The following is a 17,684-nucleotide window of genomic DNA, read 5'->3' on the forward strand; positions in this document are numbered from 1 at the left end:
CTTGTTTAGCTTTCCAGAACTTTCTTCTTCAATCTCAAACTCTCATTTTCTGTCTGGGTTCCAGGTGAGCGACTGGTGGGAGGAGTACATCTATCTGAGAGGCAGAGGTCCCATAATGGTCAACAGCAACTACTATGGCATGGTAACCCGCCGCCTTATCTTTCATCTTCCAAGCATACCTGGTGACTTTAATGTGTTTTACCTCTGCACAGCGAAGGAAATGGTTCGAATGTTGTGCCAAAAAGGATGCAAGCTCTTCTTATTGCGCACTGTTTGTTCATTTTCTCAATTACATCTTTCCTGACCCCATTGGTGTCGTATTGTTTCATATGTTTACAGACAGATGAGCAAATTATGTAACAGTTTGTTCTAAATCCGTTTCAACTTATGTCCTCAAAATCCTCCACATTGTTCATGAATTCATTCGTTATGTGTGTCTGTGTCTCTTCCAGGACTTTCTGTATGTGACGCCAACGCCAGTGCAGGCGGCCAGGGCGGGAAACACAATTACTGCTCTGCTGCTTTACCGACGCAAAGTCAACCGGGAGGAACTTAAACCGGTGAGACCACACTCGCTGCTGGCTTTACACTTCCTTCAGCAGACATTCATTGCGTTCCATTGTTCTCAGTAGTGGTGAGATCCGTCGCTGTCTTCGAGGCGCTGTTCAAGCCTCTAAGTTACGCAGTTCCCTGGCAGGTTCTTAAGCCTGTTTTCATTAATGACTGCGACACCGCATGTCGACAGAATGTCGTCTGCTGACCTCCAATTTTCCGCAACTTATGACTTGTTACGATGATTCACTTTCCCATTAATGCAGATGCAATGCTGCTGTGCTGTACTTTTTTTTTATTTTTATTTTTCCTCATGAAAACAGCAGATCTACAACATCAACACATTTCAACACATTATGAGGCTATTTTTTTACCAATAATTACTAAAATAGCGGGATGATTTTAGACATACCATGTTTCCACACAACAGCAATTACTTGTTCATCTACTGAGGATTATACATTACACCAAGATAAAGTGATAACAGTGGAATCAATGATCATAACTCCAGAACAGAAAAGAACAAAAACAAAGTCTTACTTTGGCAATTGGGACTTTATTTCTGAGAATTAAAGTGAAAATAAACATACACGTGCCCCAAAATAAGAGCAATGGATGAGGAACACATGCTCAACTTGACCTCGTCTACCAGACCAACGTGTCTAAACATGCCGCTAACGTTACATTAGCTACAGAAGGGTGCTGTTCATTTAGACACACGGGGAACAGCGACAGGCCTGAAATGCTACGTTTTACCAAAAAGCCTTGCATGTTCTACACATTACAGTAACGCACACATAATCTAATGAGTGACGTTAGCGCAGCCAAGCTAACTTTGATGTTAGCAGGCCAACTATACAATTTATCACAAGCTGATTGTCGAGTGAACACAAAAACACTTGAGTTGTGCAATCACACGGCTCCACCAGATTTCATCAGTCGTACAACTTCCTGGAGACTGTTAATCTCTGGTGAAGCTGTGTGATTGCACAACTCATGATAGAGCAACAGTGTTGTGCAGAGCATGTGTGGCACGGTGATACAAACCAACTAAATTAGATGCAGCAGCACTGCTGACAATTATTAGCTTTTTATACGCACGTGCCAAGCATTTCGAAAATCCAGCAGACCACTCCAACGAAAACTCGCACACTTCTCGGATCGTCTCGCTATCGTCATGGTAAAAAGAGCCGTCAGTGAAACAGTTTCATTATCGTTGATGAAAACAACACTGTAGTGCTGCTGACACATCATCTTTGGGGTGTCTTCAAGTGCAGACTTTAATTTCACACACTTGAGAGTAAAGCAAGCTCACAGTCCATCTGGGTCATAGTAGGTCTTTGATAACGGTTTGTTCTTTCAAGCCACCAATGAGAACTTTTATTATAAGGATAATCTCATTGATATCTTCTGTGCGTGGACTTTCATCCTTACATGTAACATTTTATTGGGATTTTTATAGTTTATTTTATTGTTTAGACGCTTCAGTACCAATCAGTAGGTTAATGCAATACGAGATAAAAACCAATGACTGCGTTGTTTGTGTTTCAGACTCGTGTTCCAGGCACCGTCATTCCTCTGTGTGCTGCTCAGTGTGAGAGGATGTTCAATACAACACGAACGCCGGGAGAGGAAACTGGTAACGCCGGCCACAATGTCCTCACTGTGCCAAATGTCCTCACAAACCAGTCCTCAGAACGATGGCTGTACACAGACACTTTTATATGACTACCTTTGTGGGGACATTCTTTAATGCAGTGCATTCCTGGACGCCATAAAGAAGACAAAATGTCCTCATTTTAGAGTAAATCTTCTCACCTACTTTTCCCTCGTGTAACTGAATTCGAAATCAAATACACTTCACTTCAACACCCAGTGTTGATGTCATTCCATGTGCTCTGAAAAACGCTGAACTAGTTATGTTCCCAGTTTGTCTGCCAGCTGGCTGGAGCTCATGTTATTTTCCCACTGTTGTTTGTCCTCACGGTGTTATCAAGTCAAATTGCTCATTGCATTTGTAGTAGTTCTGCTACACGCATAACAAGTGAATGATGAAAAACTGTTTTTAAACTGCATTTATTAAAGCAGATATAAGGGAATGGTCTGCCTTTCTTCCACAGATGTGCTCCAGCACTGGCAGGACAGCGAGTTCGTGGCAGTCTACCACAAGGGGCGCTTTTTCCGCCTGTGGGTGTACCAGGCCGGAAGGCTGCTGACTCCCAGGGAGATCGAGTTCCAGATCCAGAAGATCCTCGATGACACTTCGCCTCCATTTCCTGGAGAGGAAAAGCTGGGAGCGCTCACAGCTGGAGACCGGTGGGAACAATACTGCACAGTTGAAGTGTCCAAGAGAGCTTCAGTTCTCTAGATTTGAATTCTCACACAAAATATCTTTACAAATTATCACTGGTAATGATGGTGATGCAGATGATGGAGATATTAGAGGAAGGCATGGACTGTATATAAAGATGGATGAAGCCTGTCTAACATCACCCACAGGATCTTTGAGGAGCAGTTTTTAAAGCTCGGTGTGGTGACTCTGGCCGCCGCCATCTTGGATCTGGAATAGATCAATGGACTTTTTCATAGAGGATATTAAAATTATACAAAAAAGTAAACAAATGATCAAAGAAATAGTACAAGTAAAAAAAGGGGCCTGTGGGCCTTGAACTGTAACCAATGAAGAACTAATTCTCAGCGTTCTTTAGCAGACAGAGGAGAGTGACTGATGAGATTTGTAATGGAAAAACAGTCTATGGGGATTTCACTCGCTTTTAGAGGCAGTCTCAAGTCTGCAGAAGTACTCAGTACTAGTAAATAAAGGATGTAAAAGAAAGAGGAAATGAGTGTGCAATATTAGTGAGGTTAGTGAGTGATGGAAAAACAAAGACGCTGATTCTTTTTTTTTTATGTGCCTCAAGGGCACTTGGAGTGGTGCAACTCTCTGGTCACGTCTCCTTCCCTTTATTGCCGCTCTCATGTGTTAAACAGAAACGGGTTAGACCGATTGGCTTTTGCAGGCGCCTGCTTGCTGCCCTTTTCACCTCGTCCTTATTAGTGATGTGATGACGTAAACGTCGTTTGAACTGTGATTAATACTCAGGACAAAGGTTATTTTTAGTGGTTCAGGGGTGTTGATATTTCATTTTAGGGGCCACAAACTGACTGAATCTGATCTGAAGCAGCCAGACCAGTAACATGACATCCTATGAATATCTCCAAATGCTCTCTTTGTTTTAAGTACAGTAGGGATGACACATGAATTGGCTCAAATTCACTTGACGGGAAATCAAATGCTGCCATTCATCAGACAATGAACTAGTTTGATGTAAACTAATTAAGTAAAAGGGGGTTCAAAATGAGTTCATTGCTAACTTCCCTTTTAAGAATTTCTATATGAGCTTGACAGAAAATGACTTTGTTTTTTCTCTTTGCATCACTGCATTTTCCCATGAACTAGTTTTGTCCTTTCAGCTTGTGAAACATCTGCAGTTTCCTCCGTCAAGAACATACTGTCTTCTTAATACTTCCTGGATGTACATTGTGACCAGTTAACACGCGAGTTTAGTCAAGCGTTTATTTCTGGGGTGTCATTGGGAGGACATCAATGCATCACGTGGGCACTATTAACATGTCCCCACATGATGCATTCAAGTTAGCTTACATTGCACCCACACACGCACAATAACATTACACTGGATTTGTTTTCAACACGGAACGTTTCCTCCCCAAAGTTTACCAGGTCTGTGGCAGACTTCCTGTTTGTCCTGATCCACTTGTCTGGGTCAGGGGTTGCAGTAGAAGTAGCTTCAGCGTGGAGGTCCAAGAGACCTCTCCCCAGCCACTTACGCCTACTCTTCCAGAGGAATCCCCATGCGCTGCCAGGCCAGATGGCCTCTAACGGGAGGAATCTAGGTGGCGTCCTTATTAGATCAGTGAATCACTTCAACTGACTCTGGTTCTACTCTGAGCTCCTTAAGTTCTTTCCCAAAGTTCATGACCATAGGCGAGGGCTGGAATGTAGATCGACCGGTAAATTGAGAGCGACGCCCTCCGTCTTAGCTTGATGGACCGGTTAAGCACCCGCATCACTGCAGACGCCGCCCTCATCCATCTATCGATCTCCCGCTCCCGGAGATACTAAAACTCATCTGCTCAAAGCTCCTGCTTACTGTTTTGTTCACGGTTTATTTTAAGGATCCCCATTCGAAGCATATTAGAAGTGAAGCAGAGCTACTGCAGCGCTGGAGCAGAAACGGACCAAACATGCATAATTAAGTGGCAACGTTCGTATGCAGCAGAAACGCATGTTGCTCTTCTGCCGTACGTGTCAACAGCGTGTGTCTTTACGGGAGAAACTTAACTCTCCTTTATTGATGAACTATAGGAAAGTTTGACAGACGAACCAGGACATTCTCCACTATTAACAAGTCCCCACATGGTGCATTAAAGTTAACTTACATTGCGCCCGCTGTGTGGTTGTGGGTGGTGTTCATGGACACGGCTCATCAAAGTGCAGGTGCTTTCCACCGAGTTTTCAGAGGAAACTGCACATGTGCGCCGTCATCTGAGGGAGCTGCTTCCTCTCCAGCCTGTGAATTATTTCGTGTGATGATTTTAATGATAATACATTACCAAAACAGGTAATTGTTCCCTCATTGTTAAGATGCATGCGTTCTCTCCTTCCTAGGGTTCCTTGGTCTCGGATAAGGAAGCAGTATTTCAGCTCCGGCATCAACAAGCGGTCACTCGATGTCATTGAGAGGGCCGCTTTCTTTGTGACTCTGGATGATGAAGAGCAAGGCATGAGAGGAGACGACCCGGTGGGAAACCTGGACCGCTACGCCAAGTCTCTGCTCCATGGGAAATGCTATGACAGGTACGGAAGTCATGGGGGAAAGCGAGTGCAGAAAGAGTGCTGCCTGTTTGGTGGCATTTCAGATAAACTGTCATTCCAGCGAAGCTAGAATGAGAAAGACAAATAAGAAAAAAAGAGAAAGAAAGAAGAAAGAAAGAAAAAGGAAAAAACACGGATAGTGAAGTCCCACAATGGCAGATGTTTTGAAGTGCCAACGGGATTCCTCCTAAAAATCCAACTGCAGCCAGAACAGTGAGATGGAAAATGTTGGTTTCGTTATGATCCTGTCCTGCTGTTTTTCTAGTTAACCCCTCTCTAACTATATCAGCATGTACGTGATCCTAATCAGCCCTAAAGTCCGACGAACATTTTTTTGCAGTTGACGGAACATGAAATAAACTTATTTCCTCCATCTGCAAAAGATGTGTGAATCGTTTGAACCCTGTAACTTAACGCTGCATGGGTTTCCATCAGGAAGTAACACAGTCCAATTTTTGTCCTGCACACCTTCATTGACAGATGAGTTATCTTTGTTTTCTGCTTCTTGCTTCGCTTTCAACAATGGCGACTCAAACGTGGGTCAAAATTTTGGACAGATTCCTCCAAAATTAGGCCGAACACATGTCCGTTAGCCTTTTCCGATTCTTTATTCGTCCATATTAATTCATTCAAAAATCGCGGAAAATGGGGAAGCAGCCAGAAATACAAAAAAGTGGAAACATGCTACAACCACGGGTGCTGCATTAATGCAAGAGCCTCTGCGATACTTTAGCCCCGAAGCATAAATTGTCCATTAACTTGACCCAAAAGCTGGTTTTGCAACTCAGTGTGGTGGCTCTCACTGTCTCAGTGTCGCCATCTTGGCAGGACCCGACTAACTACTGAGCATATTTCTGTTATTAAGGTGGCAAGGATTATCTACCGACATGCTAGCCAAGATTTCGGCTACCCCCTGACTGAATATAGGATTTGATGAACCCTCCAGTGGTTTTGGCTCCTCCTGCCCCCAGATTAATTCAAAAATGGGCAAAAAGAGATCACACCATTAATTATGCATAACTCTAAGCTTGACTCACTTTAGCCTCAAGTGGCCGTTGGTAGAACTGCAGGTTTTTGGCGCTTTCACATTCGCTTCATCTTCCAGAGGCTTACAGCTACAGGGTTGAATTTCTTCCATAGAACAAACATACAAATCACTCATTTACCTGGCTGTGTTTCAGTTAACACATTTTTGCTCATTTCTAATCTTTCCTGTTTTTGCTTTTTCATTGCTCAGGTGGTTTGATAAATCCTTCTCCATTGTGATTTACAAGAACGGGAAGAGCGGGCTGAATGCAGAGCACTCCTGGGCCGATGCACCAACAGTGGCTCATCTCTGGGAGGTGTGTGTTGCTTCCATTTTTTTATTTTAATTAGACTGACTTGTCACGCAGTCTGTAAGAAATACTACCTTTTCCAAGAAGTGGCTGAGGAGGGCAGCTGCAGCAGTTAAAGGAAAGGGCAGCACAGAACATTTATTGTACTCCACACAGCCCCCACGACACTTGGTGCCACAATCTCTATCGCCTGAATTAATAGTGTGGTACTTTCAAGATTTATGTCTTTACACATGACGATGAGTTTCGTTTCGTTTTGATTATAAAACAATTTGACACAGTGTCAGGAAACCAGTTATGAACCAAAAGTTCCATTCTCTGTGTGAGTTGGTGATGCACTGCAAGTGTTAATGGTTGACCAGGAAATTAAACAATGGAAATGTGCTCATCCTTAGCGACATGGGGCGTTCGTAGATGGTTGTAAGGAGATTAGAAATCTCAAGTAACGTCTTACATACTTTCTATCTCTTGCTCGTCACTTGTCTTTGTTCAATACAGAATAACTACAGACCTGAGAGGTGATAAGACCTATAATGCCTTTATTATTTCTAGGGATGCACAAAAATTTATTTATTTATTTATATTTTTTTTAAACCGATACCAATAACCGATAACTTTCTGCTTTTAAAGGCTGATACCGATAACCGATAACATACCTGGAGACAAGAAAGACTAAGGAACAAACAGTTTTGACTCTTAAAATGAAGATATTTATTTCTTCAGATGAAAAACACAAATGTATGCACGTTGTGATTCATTCATGTGGTGACGGAAATTCCCCTTTCCCAGTTTGTGAGTCATTTCCCCGCCTTTTTATGTTCATATTTCTATGATTCATGCGTAAAATCCAGGGCAACGAGTAAAATACTGTGGATAAGGCGTTGATATCAGTCAGCTCCTACCAAAATTATGACAGACTTGACGAGTTGTTTTCTGGCACGAGGGAATAATGCACTTTTTTCAGTCAGAAGATTGTTTTTCCGATTACACTGCCGCCACTTGAACGCAGCATTCACTGCAGGCCGTGCAGGTCGCATGTAGGAGAGGGAGCGCCTGATTAAAGCGACGACTGACAAAAACATATAAGTCAAAATAAATGGGGCTGTCAAAGCTAACGTCCTTCTGATTTGTGGCTTCTTGAGGTTAATGGGTTTATACTAATTCCCCTTCATTTGTTTTCCCAGTTCACATTGGCCACGGACGCATTTCAGCTGGGCTACAATGAGGACGGCCACTGCAAAGGCACGGTGGACCTCTCTCTACCCTACCCCCAGAGGCTTGCCTGGGATATTTCCTCAGAGGTATGAACATTCTGTCGGATTTGTAATCGAGCCCCCAAACACCTAGTTCAGGGGTCGGCAACCTTCAACACTCAAAGAGCCATTTGGACCCGTTTCCCATAGAAAAGAAAACACTGGGAGCCACAAAACCCCTTTGACATCTAAAATGAAGATAACACTGCATAACGGGGATTTATCCGTGGTTGTCTTACCTGGGGCAGAAAAGTCCAATAAATATCGGGCTGGACCTGCCGGCGGGTGTCGCACGTCCCCAGTTGTGACGTATATTTTGAGCGACAAAAAATTCAATCCATTTTATTTTAATGTTAAAAGATCACCATCAATTCAAAGTTAGAACTATATTTAAAAAAACTAACGCACTAAAATAAAAATACATTTGAATTAAATACTCGATGGCAACTAGTAAAATGTGCTGCAATGCACTGTGGGAGTTCAGTGTTCTTTGGTTGTTTGATGTCACAACCGTGAGTGTGGTGTGGCGTTCAGTGTCATTCAGTTGTTGTGTAGCTCTCGCTTGTTCACTGATGAGTGACTAGTTGCCGCTATTCTGAGGCGTAAAAAAAAGTGAACGGCTTTGATCAGTGCTGTTGCGCCACACCGCTCTCCTCAGAGAGCCGCAACAGAGGAACAAAAGAGTTGCATGCGACTCCGGAGCCGTGGGTTTGCCGACCTAGTTATCGCTACTTAATCAGTACAGGTGTGGCCTCAGCACTGGGAGGTACGAATAAAAAATATTATTTTCACTCCTCAACAGTCCCACAGCCAAGAATAATCCCAGGAGTAATTCTGAGGTAATATCCATAGAATTTCTTCAGTTCTTCTTCAGAACATCGCCGGCTTTCCTGGCAGCGCCGAACTCATTTTATCAGAAAAACGTGAGCTGAGTTTGTTTTTTTTTTAAATAAATATTTATACCACCCAGACCAGATTTGTCCCGGACTACAATGTCTCTATCCCTGCCAGAGAAATGAGACATGAGACGCGTTGGTAGTCCGCCCCGATAAGACACATTCTGAGCCAACGTTAAGTCTCGCTGTTAAACAGTGGCGGTCTGATGGAAAAACCGCTGTGAGTTTCCAGAACAGAGTCTACCATATTGAATTCAGCGATTCAGGTCCAAAATAGAGTGATGATTGAATTTTGGGTAGATATTTGGTGGCATCGCTACTCAGAGACGGGACGAACTGCAGTCGTTATGTTATAAACATTGGAAATGATGTATAAAAGGTATGTATATTTTTTATATATATATGTGTGAAGAAGAACAAGAAGAACAATCTTGTAATTTTAAATATCAGGCAATTCGGGCCTTTCTGGGTGGAGTGAGTGTGTTCTCCCTGCGTCTGCGTGGGTTTCCTCCCACCTCCAGAGACATGCTTGTTAATGTTGATTGGTGACTCTAGGCGTGAGTGTGAGTGCGAATGGTTGTTTGTCTCTGGCGACCTGTCCAGGTTTTACGTCACCCAATGACAGCTGGGATGGGGTCCGGCAGCCCCTGGGGCTCCCAGTGAGGATTAAGAAGTGGTAGGAGATGAGGTTGCCTTATCTTCCTTGTTATTGTTATTGCACAGGATTACACAGGATGATAATTCTTGTTGTTATTATTAAGTCAAATAAATAGGGCTGTCAAAGCTAATGTTCTCTGGAGTTCTCCTTGAGGTCACCTACATTTCCTACAGCTTAAGTTTTCTTGCGCAATATCACATGTCCTCATGTGCAATATTACACTGTCACTTTAACTACCATGTTAATTTTATCCGCGCTTCACTTTATTTATTTGTCATACTTTATTTGCTGTTTGTCATTTTTTTTTTTTACACATTGACCTTTATATTATTTTCCACAATTAATCTCACTCTTCTGTTACTGGCCCACCATTGTACATAATACGCTGTTTTTGTGATTTCATTCTTTTTGTTATTCTGTTTTCTTGCTCTTATTTTTATGTACCGCCTGTCTTCGCCCTCCTACTTGCCCTTCCAGGATAAATACATCTTTCTTCTGATTCTGATTCCACACTGTACATACAAAATACTTCTTAATTCTATTCTGCTATATCATAGGGGTGAACCAAACACAAATTGCCCACTCATCAGTGCGAGATAGTCTGACCTCACGTCTAGGACCTAGTGGCCTCCCTCTAAATTCAATGAACACAAAACAGGAGAGTGTGCATGAGGCATTAAATTAGACTTAGCTGTGTGTATCATGTAAAAGTGTGGGCAGGCTGACAAGGCATTGACACTTGGCCCACACTGCTCAAACACATTCTTGTAGCAGCCGACAAAAGACTGTGTTCCTGGGACTGGGAGCCGTCCAGTCTGTGAGAGCCTGGAAATGCTGTATTGTCTTAACCCAGGTCGACCAAGCGAAGCAGGGAGGGCGGGGCCGACCTCACCACTTTTAGGGAGGATTTGTCTTCAATAAAGCAAGAATAAAATCGTAGAATGAAACACAAACTTCTTTTTTTTTTTTTTTTTTCAAAAAATATAATGGTAATATATCGCGATACTTTTTCGTCCAATACAATATGGATTTTTAATGTCTTCATATCGATTTTAGTATAAAAATAAAAAGTCATGTTTTGGGCCGATCTTGAACAACTTCCACGCCTCCACCGCTTTTTCTGTACAAGTGCAATAAATTGGAAATGGATCATTTGGATTAATATTGTTTTTTGACTAAATTCGTCCAATGAATTATCACTGTCATCATTGTATTTTAAGCTGCACTTCTCAGTGAACTATGTAGAATATCGCAAAAATGTATCGTATTGTCACTCGAATATCGTGATACGTATCGTGAAGTCCTTGCCAATAACCACCCCTACTATATCAGGTTCAAATCTTTTGGTTCAGTGAATTTGAGAAGTTAAAAAAAATTGTCTTTGATTTGGGTCCGAAGCCAGACAAGCTAGTTTGTCGCTAATTGCTGATCAGAGCAGCTGTCTTACCTCAAAAGGCCATCCCTTCCACTTCATATGTAATGGTGCATCTGACATCGCTTTTCTCAAGTGTCCACATTTAAATTTCCATCACCATCTGGGCCCTGATGTAGTGGTAGCACGAGGCTTTTATTGAGTGAGGTGCAGATTAATAAGACAAACTAATCTACTTATTATCCTGTAATTTGTGTCGTTTCTTTATCTTCAGATCATTCAGATTGTGCATGCATGGCACTTTTCGTTGAGGTTACAGGGGCAAGTACGTATTCTACTGTCCTCCTCATATCCCCAGTTCAGCTTTGACTTTTACATGGTGAGAACAGAATTTCCCCACTGTGGGACAAATGATGGCAAATTACTGTCGTCAGTCAGAAGGACCCTCAGGAACTTGGAACCCTCTCCACCTCAGAGTTCTTGATGTTCAGAGGGAAATGCTCCTGAAATCTATCATCATCTCCTTTGTTTTGACAACGTTTAAGGCAAGGTTATGTTCCAAGCACCAGGCTGCCAACTGCTCCACTTCCTTCCCGTACGCCTACTAATCACCAATTATTAAAACAGGCGATGAATACAATGATGATAAAATACAAGTACATCTCAAAAAAAGTAGAATGTCGTGAAAAAGTTCAATGTTTCTTGCGAATCACTTCAAAATGTAAAACTCTTATATTATCTAGATCAGATGTCGGCAACCTTCAACACTCGAAGAGCCATTCGGACCCGTTTAATTCAGAACAACTGAGCCTTTAAGTGGTCTCTCAGTCTGGATCAGTAGGCTACACAGTTTATGGGAAAGACTGCTGACTTGACAGATGACAGTCATAGGGCCTCAATTCTGATATGTAAACCGGCTGTTTACACATGCAGTAATGATTCGTGGCACCATGTTGTCTGCTGGTGCTGGTCCACTGCTTCCAAAGTCCACAGTAGCCACAGCCTCCTGCCAGGAACTTTTAGAGCACACCATGCTTATAGCTTTATAAAGCAGCAGCACCACACGCTGATCTCCTCTACCTCCCACTGATGCAGTAATTCATGCAAAAGGAGGCCCATCCAACTACTGAGAGCATAAAAATTAACATACTTCTCAGAAGCTAAGAACATTGAGTTTTGGGTTGTCAAGAAATCACATCAAGAAATATAGACTTGAAATATTTCCCTCTGTGTAATGGATCCAGATACTTTCACTTTCTGAAGTAACTGACAAAAAATATTGACCTTTTTTCATGATATTCAAATTTTTTGAGATGTACCAGTATGTAAAAGAAGTAGGGAAATGAATTAGTTTAAGATTTTAATATATGATTTGAAATGTTTGAAATGCACAGACTTGCACAGACAAAAACGACCAAACAACTCTTACTTTTAGGGGTTCTGCAGTGGTATGGGTTAAATAAAAGTCAGACTGTCCTATTGTTGGGACAACACATATCATGTTTCCAGACAACACATGACAACAATTATGCTTTGATGCGTCACAACTCTTCTGGAGGCACAAGGGAGACTTAGACAATTCTAGGAAGGTGGTCATAATGTTATGCCTGTTCTAGCTCAGTTTCTAATATTAGAAATGTGATGTTGCATCTCTATCTATGTATCTAAATTACCAACCGTGGTGCCAAGGAAAACGAGGACTAGAGGAGTACGGAGGCATGCCAGGCACCATGAACAAATTTCCAACATTAAACTTTGAGGAAGATCAATTTCACTCACAAACCTAAAGAAATCTTGGAGGTAATTTAAGTTGCAGCTTCAAGTAGCTAGGACCTACTACCAAACTACCAAAATGTCAATTGAATGTTAGCGGAAGTTGGAAACAATTGAAGGATTTGAACCCTGTCCAGCCTTCCTCTTTTGCAGAGGTGTGGTAGGGCTTTGTGAGTGTAGTATCAACAACGTTTTTTGAGTGATGCTGACAAGTAGGTCAGGATTGATCAGTAGTCGTGGTCAGCAGATGCAACATGCCGAGTCATTCTCTGAAGTACAACTGTTGGAGATTTGTTTTTCTTTTCTTTATTCCATTATTGGAAACTCCACCATCCACACAGTGAAACACTGCATGTACTTTATACTAATTGCATCAAAATCCTGCTCTTTGTAATCCTTTCATATCGTTGTCTGTCTTTTATACCACTGCCATTTCCTCTGATCCGTTCATCCAACCATTATCTTTTGTCTTTTGTCATCCTGTGCACACATTCCTTTCATTTGCAGCAGGCAATTCCAAAAAACTTGATCGCCTATAACATGAGCTCACCACCCCCTGACATCCTGAAAGAGAGGAAAGAAAAATATTTTCCTTCCTAAACAACTTTGCCAAGCAGTACAAGCTAAGAACATTTCAGGTTTTAGTCACAGCTTGTTGAGGTGTTTTTAAATCTGATGGTCATCCAATGGTGGATTGTTCATAATATACCACCGAAACCATTTAAACGTAACCCGACCTGGAGTTGTGTCGTGGTTGTCGGCAGGCATGTGTGAAAATCTGCAGACGCACAGACTCATGGAAGAGCAACTTGAGACGAGCTGTTCAGTCTGCCAAGTTTTTTGGGAAGCTCATGCAAAAAATCTGGAAGCATCAGTCTCTGGTGCAGTGCAAGAGCATAGTTATTTCTGAACCACGTTTTCAAATGGCATCAGTAGTCACTGGAAAAGTCTGTCAGATTCTGCAGCGGCTATACGTAGGTCTGTCTACTGTCCTCGTCTGTTCAGTGTAGTATCCCTTTAGCCGGATTTGCCATACACGGCCTACCTCTACACCGCTCCACACCGCCCATTTAAAATCGCTGTTTCCATTGCTAGAAGGTGGATGGAACAGGACCAAAAGGATACTTTTCTGGGTACTTAAAAGTTAGACAGTTAAATAATGACGGCCGATTTTCGGGAAGCCAAGGGGCACAACAATACGAGTGGTGCTGACCGAAAGGTCCCGAAATGCTATGAGGAGATGGATATATATATTTAAATACCACCACAGACCGGTAGGGAAGCTTGGCTCGAATCACCGTTGGCGCTAAGTTTCTGTGTTTTATTACCTTTATTGTGTTCTGCTTGAAAGCTCATAACCGCATAACGGTTGTTTTATTTCATTCACTGGCTGTTGGAACATAACTTTGCTGTGTAACCCGCTGTCGCTAGTAGCAAGAAGCGTGGGTGTGGCTAAAGCCTGCAAAAATCAGAGTACTTGCAGTTGAGTCCTTGCCAATACTGAGTGTGTCCTTTAATAATGCCGTTACACTAATTTGACAGCTCTAAATTGATGTAACTCGTGTGAAGTAAGCACGGTCACATCAGGAATGTGAACAGGCAAATTACTTTCGCTTTTTAAATCCTCGAAGGGAAATGCTCACTGGTGACCAGTCATACTGGCAGGGAGTTCATGCCTGGACGAGAATTTTTCAATTGCTCCCCTCTATGACAGGTTGTAACGTGTAGTACATTGCCGTTCCAGATAGTCTTATCCGGTCGGAGCCTTTTTCGTGGTTGCTGGGAATATTATTCTGTTGGCTGAGCTGCTCATCCGTGTCTTCAGGGTGGAGGAACACGCGCACAGTATCGCATTTTTGGACAGAGACCCTATGCTCATGAAAATAAAATAAATAAAAAGCAGATGTTTTTGGATCAAATCTGACATTTGGATTATGAAGCAATAACAAGTTTTCAGGATGAAGACCTTGCAATAAAATGACCACATCGGGTTACTTTTGACCCACTCTTGCATCTTGGGGTTAAAAAAAAACTTTTAGATTCAAATAGATAAACCTTATGATTTTTGATTTATTTTTTATGTATTTATTTATTATTTAATATATGCTAATTACTGCATCCTCTCGTTAGAAATCTTGCTGCGGTCTTAACACGATTAGTCCTTGAAAGAAGCTACACCCTTGAGAACAAAGTCAGGCTTCGTCTGGATTGGATTAAGAAATGATGACGACGAAGAACAAAGAGAAGAGCTGCACAAAAGCCAAGAAGTATATTGTGAGAATACCACAAATCTTTTGTTTTGTGACGGATGAATTTCACCTCAAGTGCAGAACTGTTTTTCCTTCGGATGACATCAACCACCTTCTAGATTATTTATCTGTACAGTATGACTGTGATGTTTATCGCAACATCAACCTCTTGTACCACACCGGATGGGTTTCACACCAGGAGACTAGCAGACCATTTTCCATGACCTGACATTTAAAATGAAAGTAACTACCTACGCATGGCAACAAATAGCCTAACAATGAAATCCCCCCGCCCACAGGCAACATTTATGTCAACAGTGCATCCGTCCATGAATGGTCCATTTCCGGTTGTACTGTAAATAATCTAACACTCTTACGACAACTGTGTGTCTTCAAGCATTGCACTTTTTTCAGGAAATTTAATAAACAGTGACTCATTGCTACCGTTTTTTATTTTTATGTGTCAACACAGTGGTAAATCTCCTCTTAACTCTCACCCCTAAATCAAAGTTGTCTTCCAAGTCTTGTCTTCAGTCACAGTTTCTACTGATAATACAATGAATAAAAGGGATCTTATATATTTGCAACGAGAACATATATAAACATTTTGAGCATCGATGGAGTTACCGCTTCCTGCCATCAGCGCTCTTTAGTGGAAAATAAAATACCATCTACGACCCAACTATTGGTCATAAGTCATTCAGGACATGCACAGATAACCCGGGTATGTGTTGACACAAGAATAATAATACGAATTAAATCCAGTTACATAGTTACATAATATTTCCAGTAGTAGATTAATCTACTATTAATCTTCTAATCTAATCTGAAATAAATCCCTTTTGACAGTTACCTCCCAGTTTTGTTTGTCTTGTAAGATGGAAAGGGGCTGTTTTCCTCAGGACAAAGAGTAACTTGCTTTGTTACCTTGATACAAAGAGACTGAGTGGCACAATATTCTTAAGTGGTAGTGACGAGTTTCATGTTGAGAGAGTAAATCTTGGCTGTTAGGAATCTGATTTATAGGTGTATTCATTGCGTAAGCAAAATAAATCATTTATCAACTCATCAATTAGTGCTCATTATCTGCTCTGAAGGCCGACATGGGAGTGTATGGGAGTGTTTTTAAATCAGCTGTTAGCTGTGTTTTCCACATGCATGAAAGGAACTATTTCTGGGGGTTGGGAGGATTTTATTGTTTCACCATTACCTTTAGTAATTAAAAATATCCCATTATGTTATGGGAAAAAAATAAACTTTCTCATGCACAGTAACAGTCAGTGTCAGTAGGGCACATCTCCAGCTATCAGCATGGTGGAACATTGCGGAAGACTTTCTGGTGGTAGATTAATGTGGGCACTTAGCTGATGTGGATCAACCATCTGTGGGTTTGATATTGCTGTAAAACTTACATTGTACCGGATGTAGCTATTTCTTGAAAGCAGCTGCTGTTTTGCTAAGGTAAGACTAGAGTCCAATCAGTTTTTATTACTAGTACTTTATTACCAATTGTAAAACCAAGTTTTACCATTGCATGCACAAACGTGCTTGCTGCTTGTTATGATCGCTCTTTTTAATTTATTTGTTTTCACTATTTTTGTAAGGTAATTTATACCGCTTTCACATCGAGAATCCCAGGTCGACCCGCCTTTGGTGCACTTTCACATCGGCAAAAGTCCCGGGTCGGACCTCCCGCTGTAAGAGCTGCGCGCCTGTTTTTTCCTCCCTCATACGTCATCGTGTACATTGCAGATGAAGTTGCAGTTTGTTGATGACCTAAAGAATGGACCGATCAACCCCCCACTCTTTCAAAAGGCTGCTGATATTAGAATAAATCGCTGTGTCCTGCACAGAGCCCGATATCTGCCGCCAAATCTCCTCTTTTCCTTGGATGCAGAGCGCTGCCACGATCGCTAAAAAAGTGTGGGAGATCGCTATACAAGATGTGTATAAACACAGTCACTGTTCACCTATGTGCTTCCATTAACAATTGTGTAACAGCACATTCGATTTGTTTGACTGAAAAAAAGGATAAAAATCTCTGCCCTTCAAAGATCAGTCTTTATGGTAGAAGAATAAAACATGTTTTTGAGCTGAAGCTTCTACAGTGATACAGTCTGTCACGCCCGTAGCGGACAGCAACAGACTGAGCCAACTGATCCTCGAGGCCAGTGACGTTGAGGGAATAAAGCTGGACCCTCTGGCGGTGGTGTCAGACAGGCGAATGCTTCACAAAGTGAAAGCCTTCTTGGACATTGAGTCAAACCCTCTCCATGACGAGTGGTCAGACACAGGAGTTCTTTCAGCACCAGACTGATTTCACCACAGAGCACCACAGGAATCCAACTGCCTGTGGCCATCAAACTGTTATGCAATAACTAATTCTTACCCTATATTTTGTTTTACAGTGATGTGTGTATTCTTACTATAATTTCCTACTTACTCTTACTTAATCTTATTGCCTACATTGCTCTTTGCTCTGAACACTGTTAAACTTTGAGTAGGAGCTGCTGTAACAAAAAGTAATTTCTCCCTGGGATCAGTAAAGCAATACTGACTCTGAATAAGTAATAAAGAAGACTGCATCAATTAAACTGAGTTTTTGTGCCAAGTCATGCAGTCGTATGACCATCCAATAAGGAGGAGAATGGTTGGCTTGTAAAAAAAGAAAACAGTAAAAATAAAGAGAAAAACTTA

General features: G+C 41.7%; 1 protein-coding gene across 1 annotated transcript in view; it reads left to right on the plus strand.

Moving 5' to 3' along the window:
• Positions 1-17,684, plus strand: part of cpt1a2b (carnitine palmitoyltransferase 1A2b) — a 55,094-nt gene that overhangs the window by 19,454 nt on the left and 17,956 nt on the right. Inside the window, exons 7-13 of the mRNA XM_047572365.1 lie at positions 65-142; positions 453-560; positions 2,104-2,191; positions 2,673-2,868; positions 5,243-5,431; positions 6,687-6,792; positions 7,971-8,087. Of these exons, the coding sequence (XP_047428321.1) occupies positions 65-142; positions 453-560; positions 2,104-2,191; positions 2,673-2,868; positions 5,243-5,431; positions 6,687-6,792; positions 7,971-8,087 (882 nt within the window). The remainder of the gene's footprint in view (positions 1-64; positions 143-452; positions 561-2,103; positions 2,192-2,672; positions 2,869-5,242; positions 5,432-6,686; positions 6,793-7,970; positions 8,088-17,684) is intronic.

The sequence above is a fragment of the Mugil cephalus genome, chromosome 20, assembly GCF_022458985.1.
Source record: "Mugil cephalus isolate CIBA_MC_2020 chromosome 20, CIBA_Mcephalus_1.1, whole genome shotgun sequence".
Classification (NCBI taxonomy): domain Eukaryota; kingdom Metazoa; phylum Chordata; class Actinopteri; order Mugiliformes; family Mugilidae; genus Mugil; species Mugil cephalus.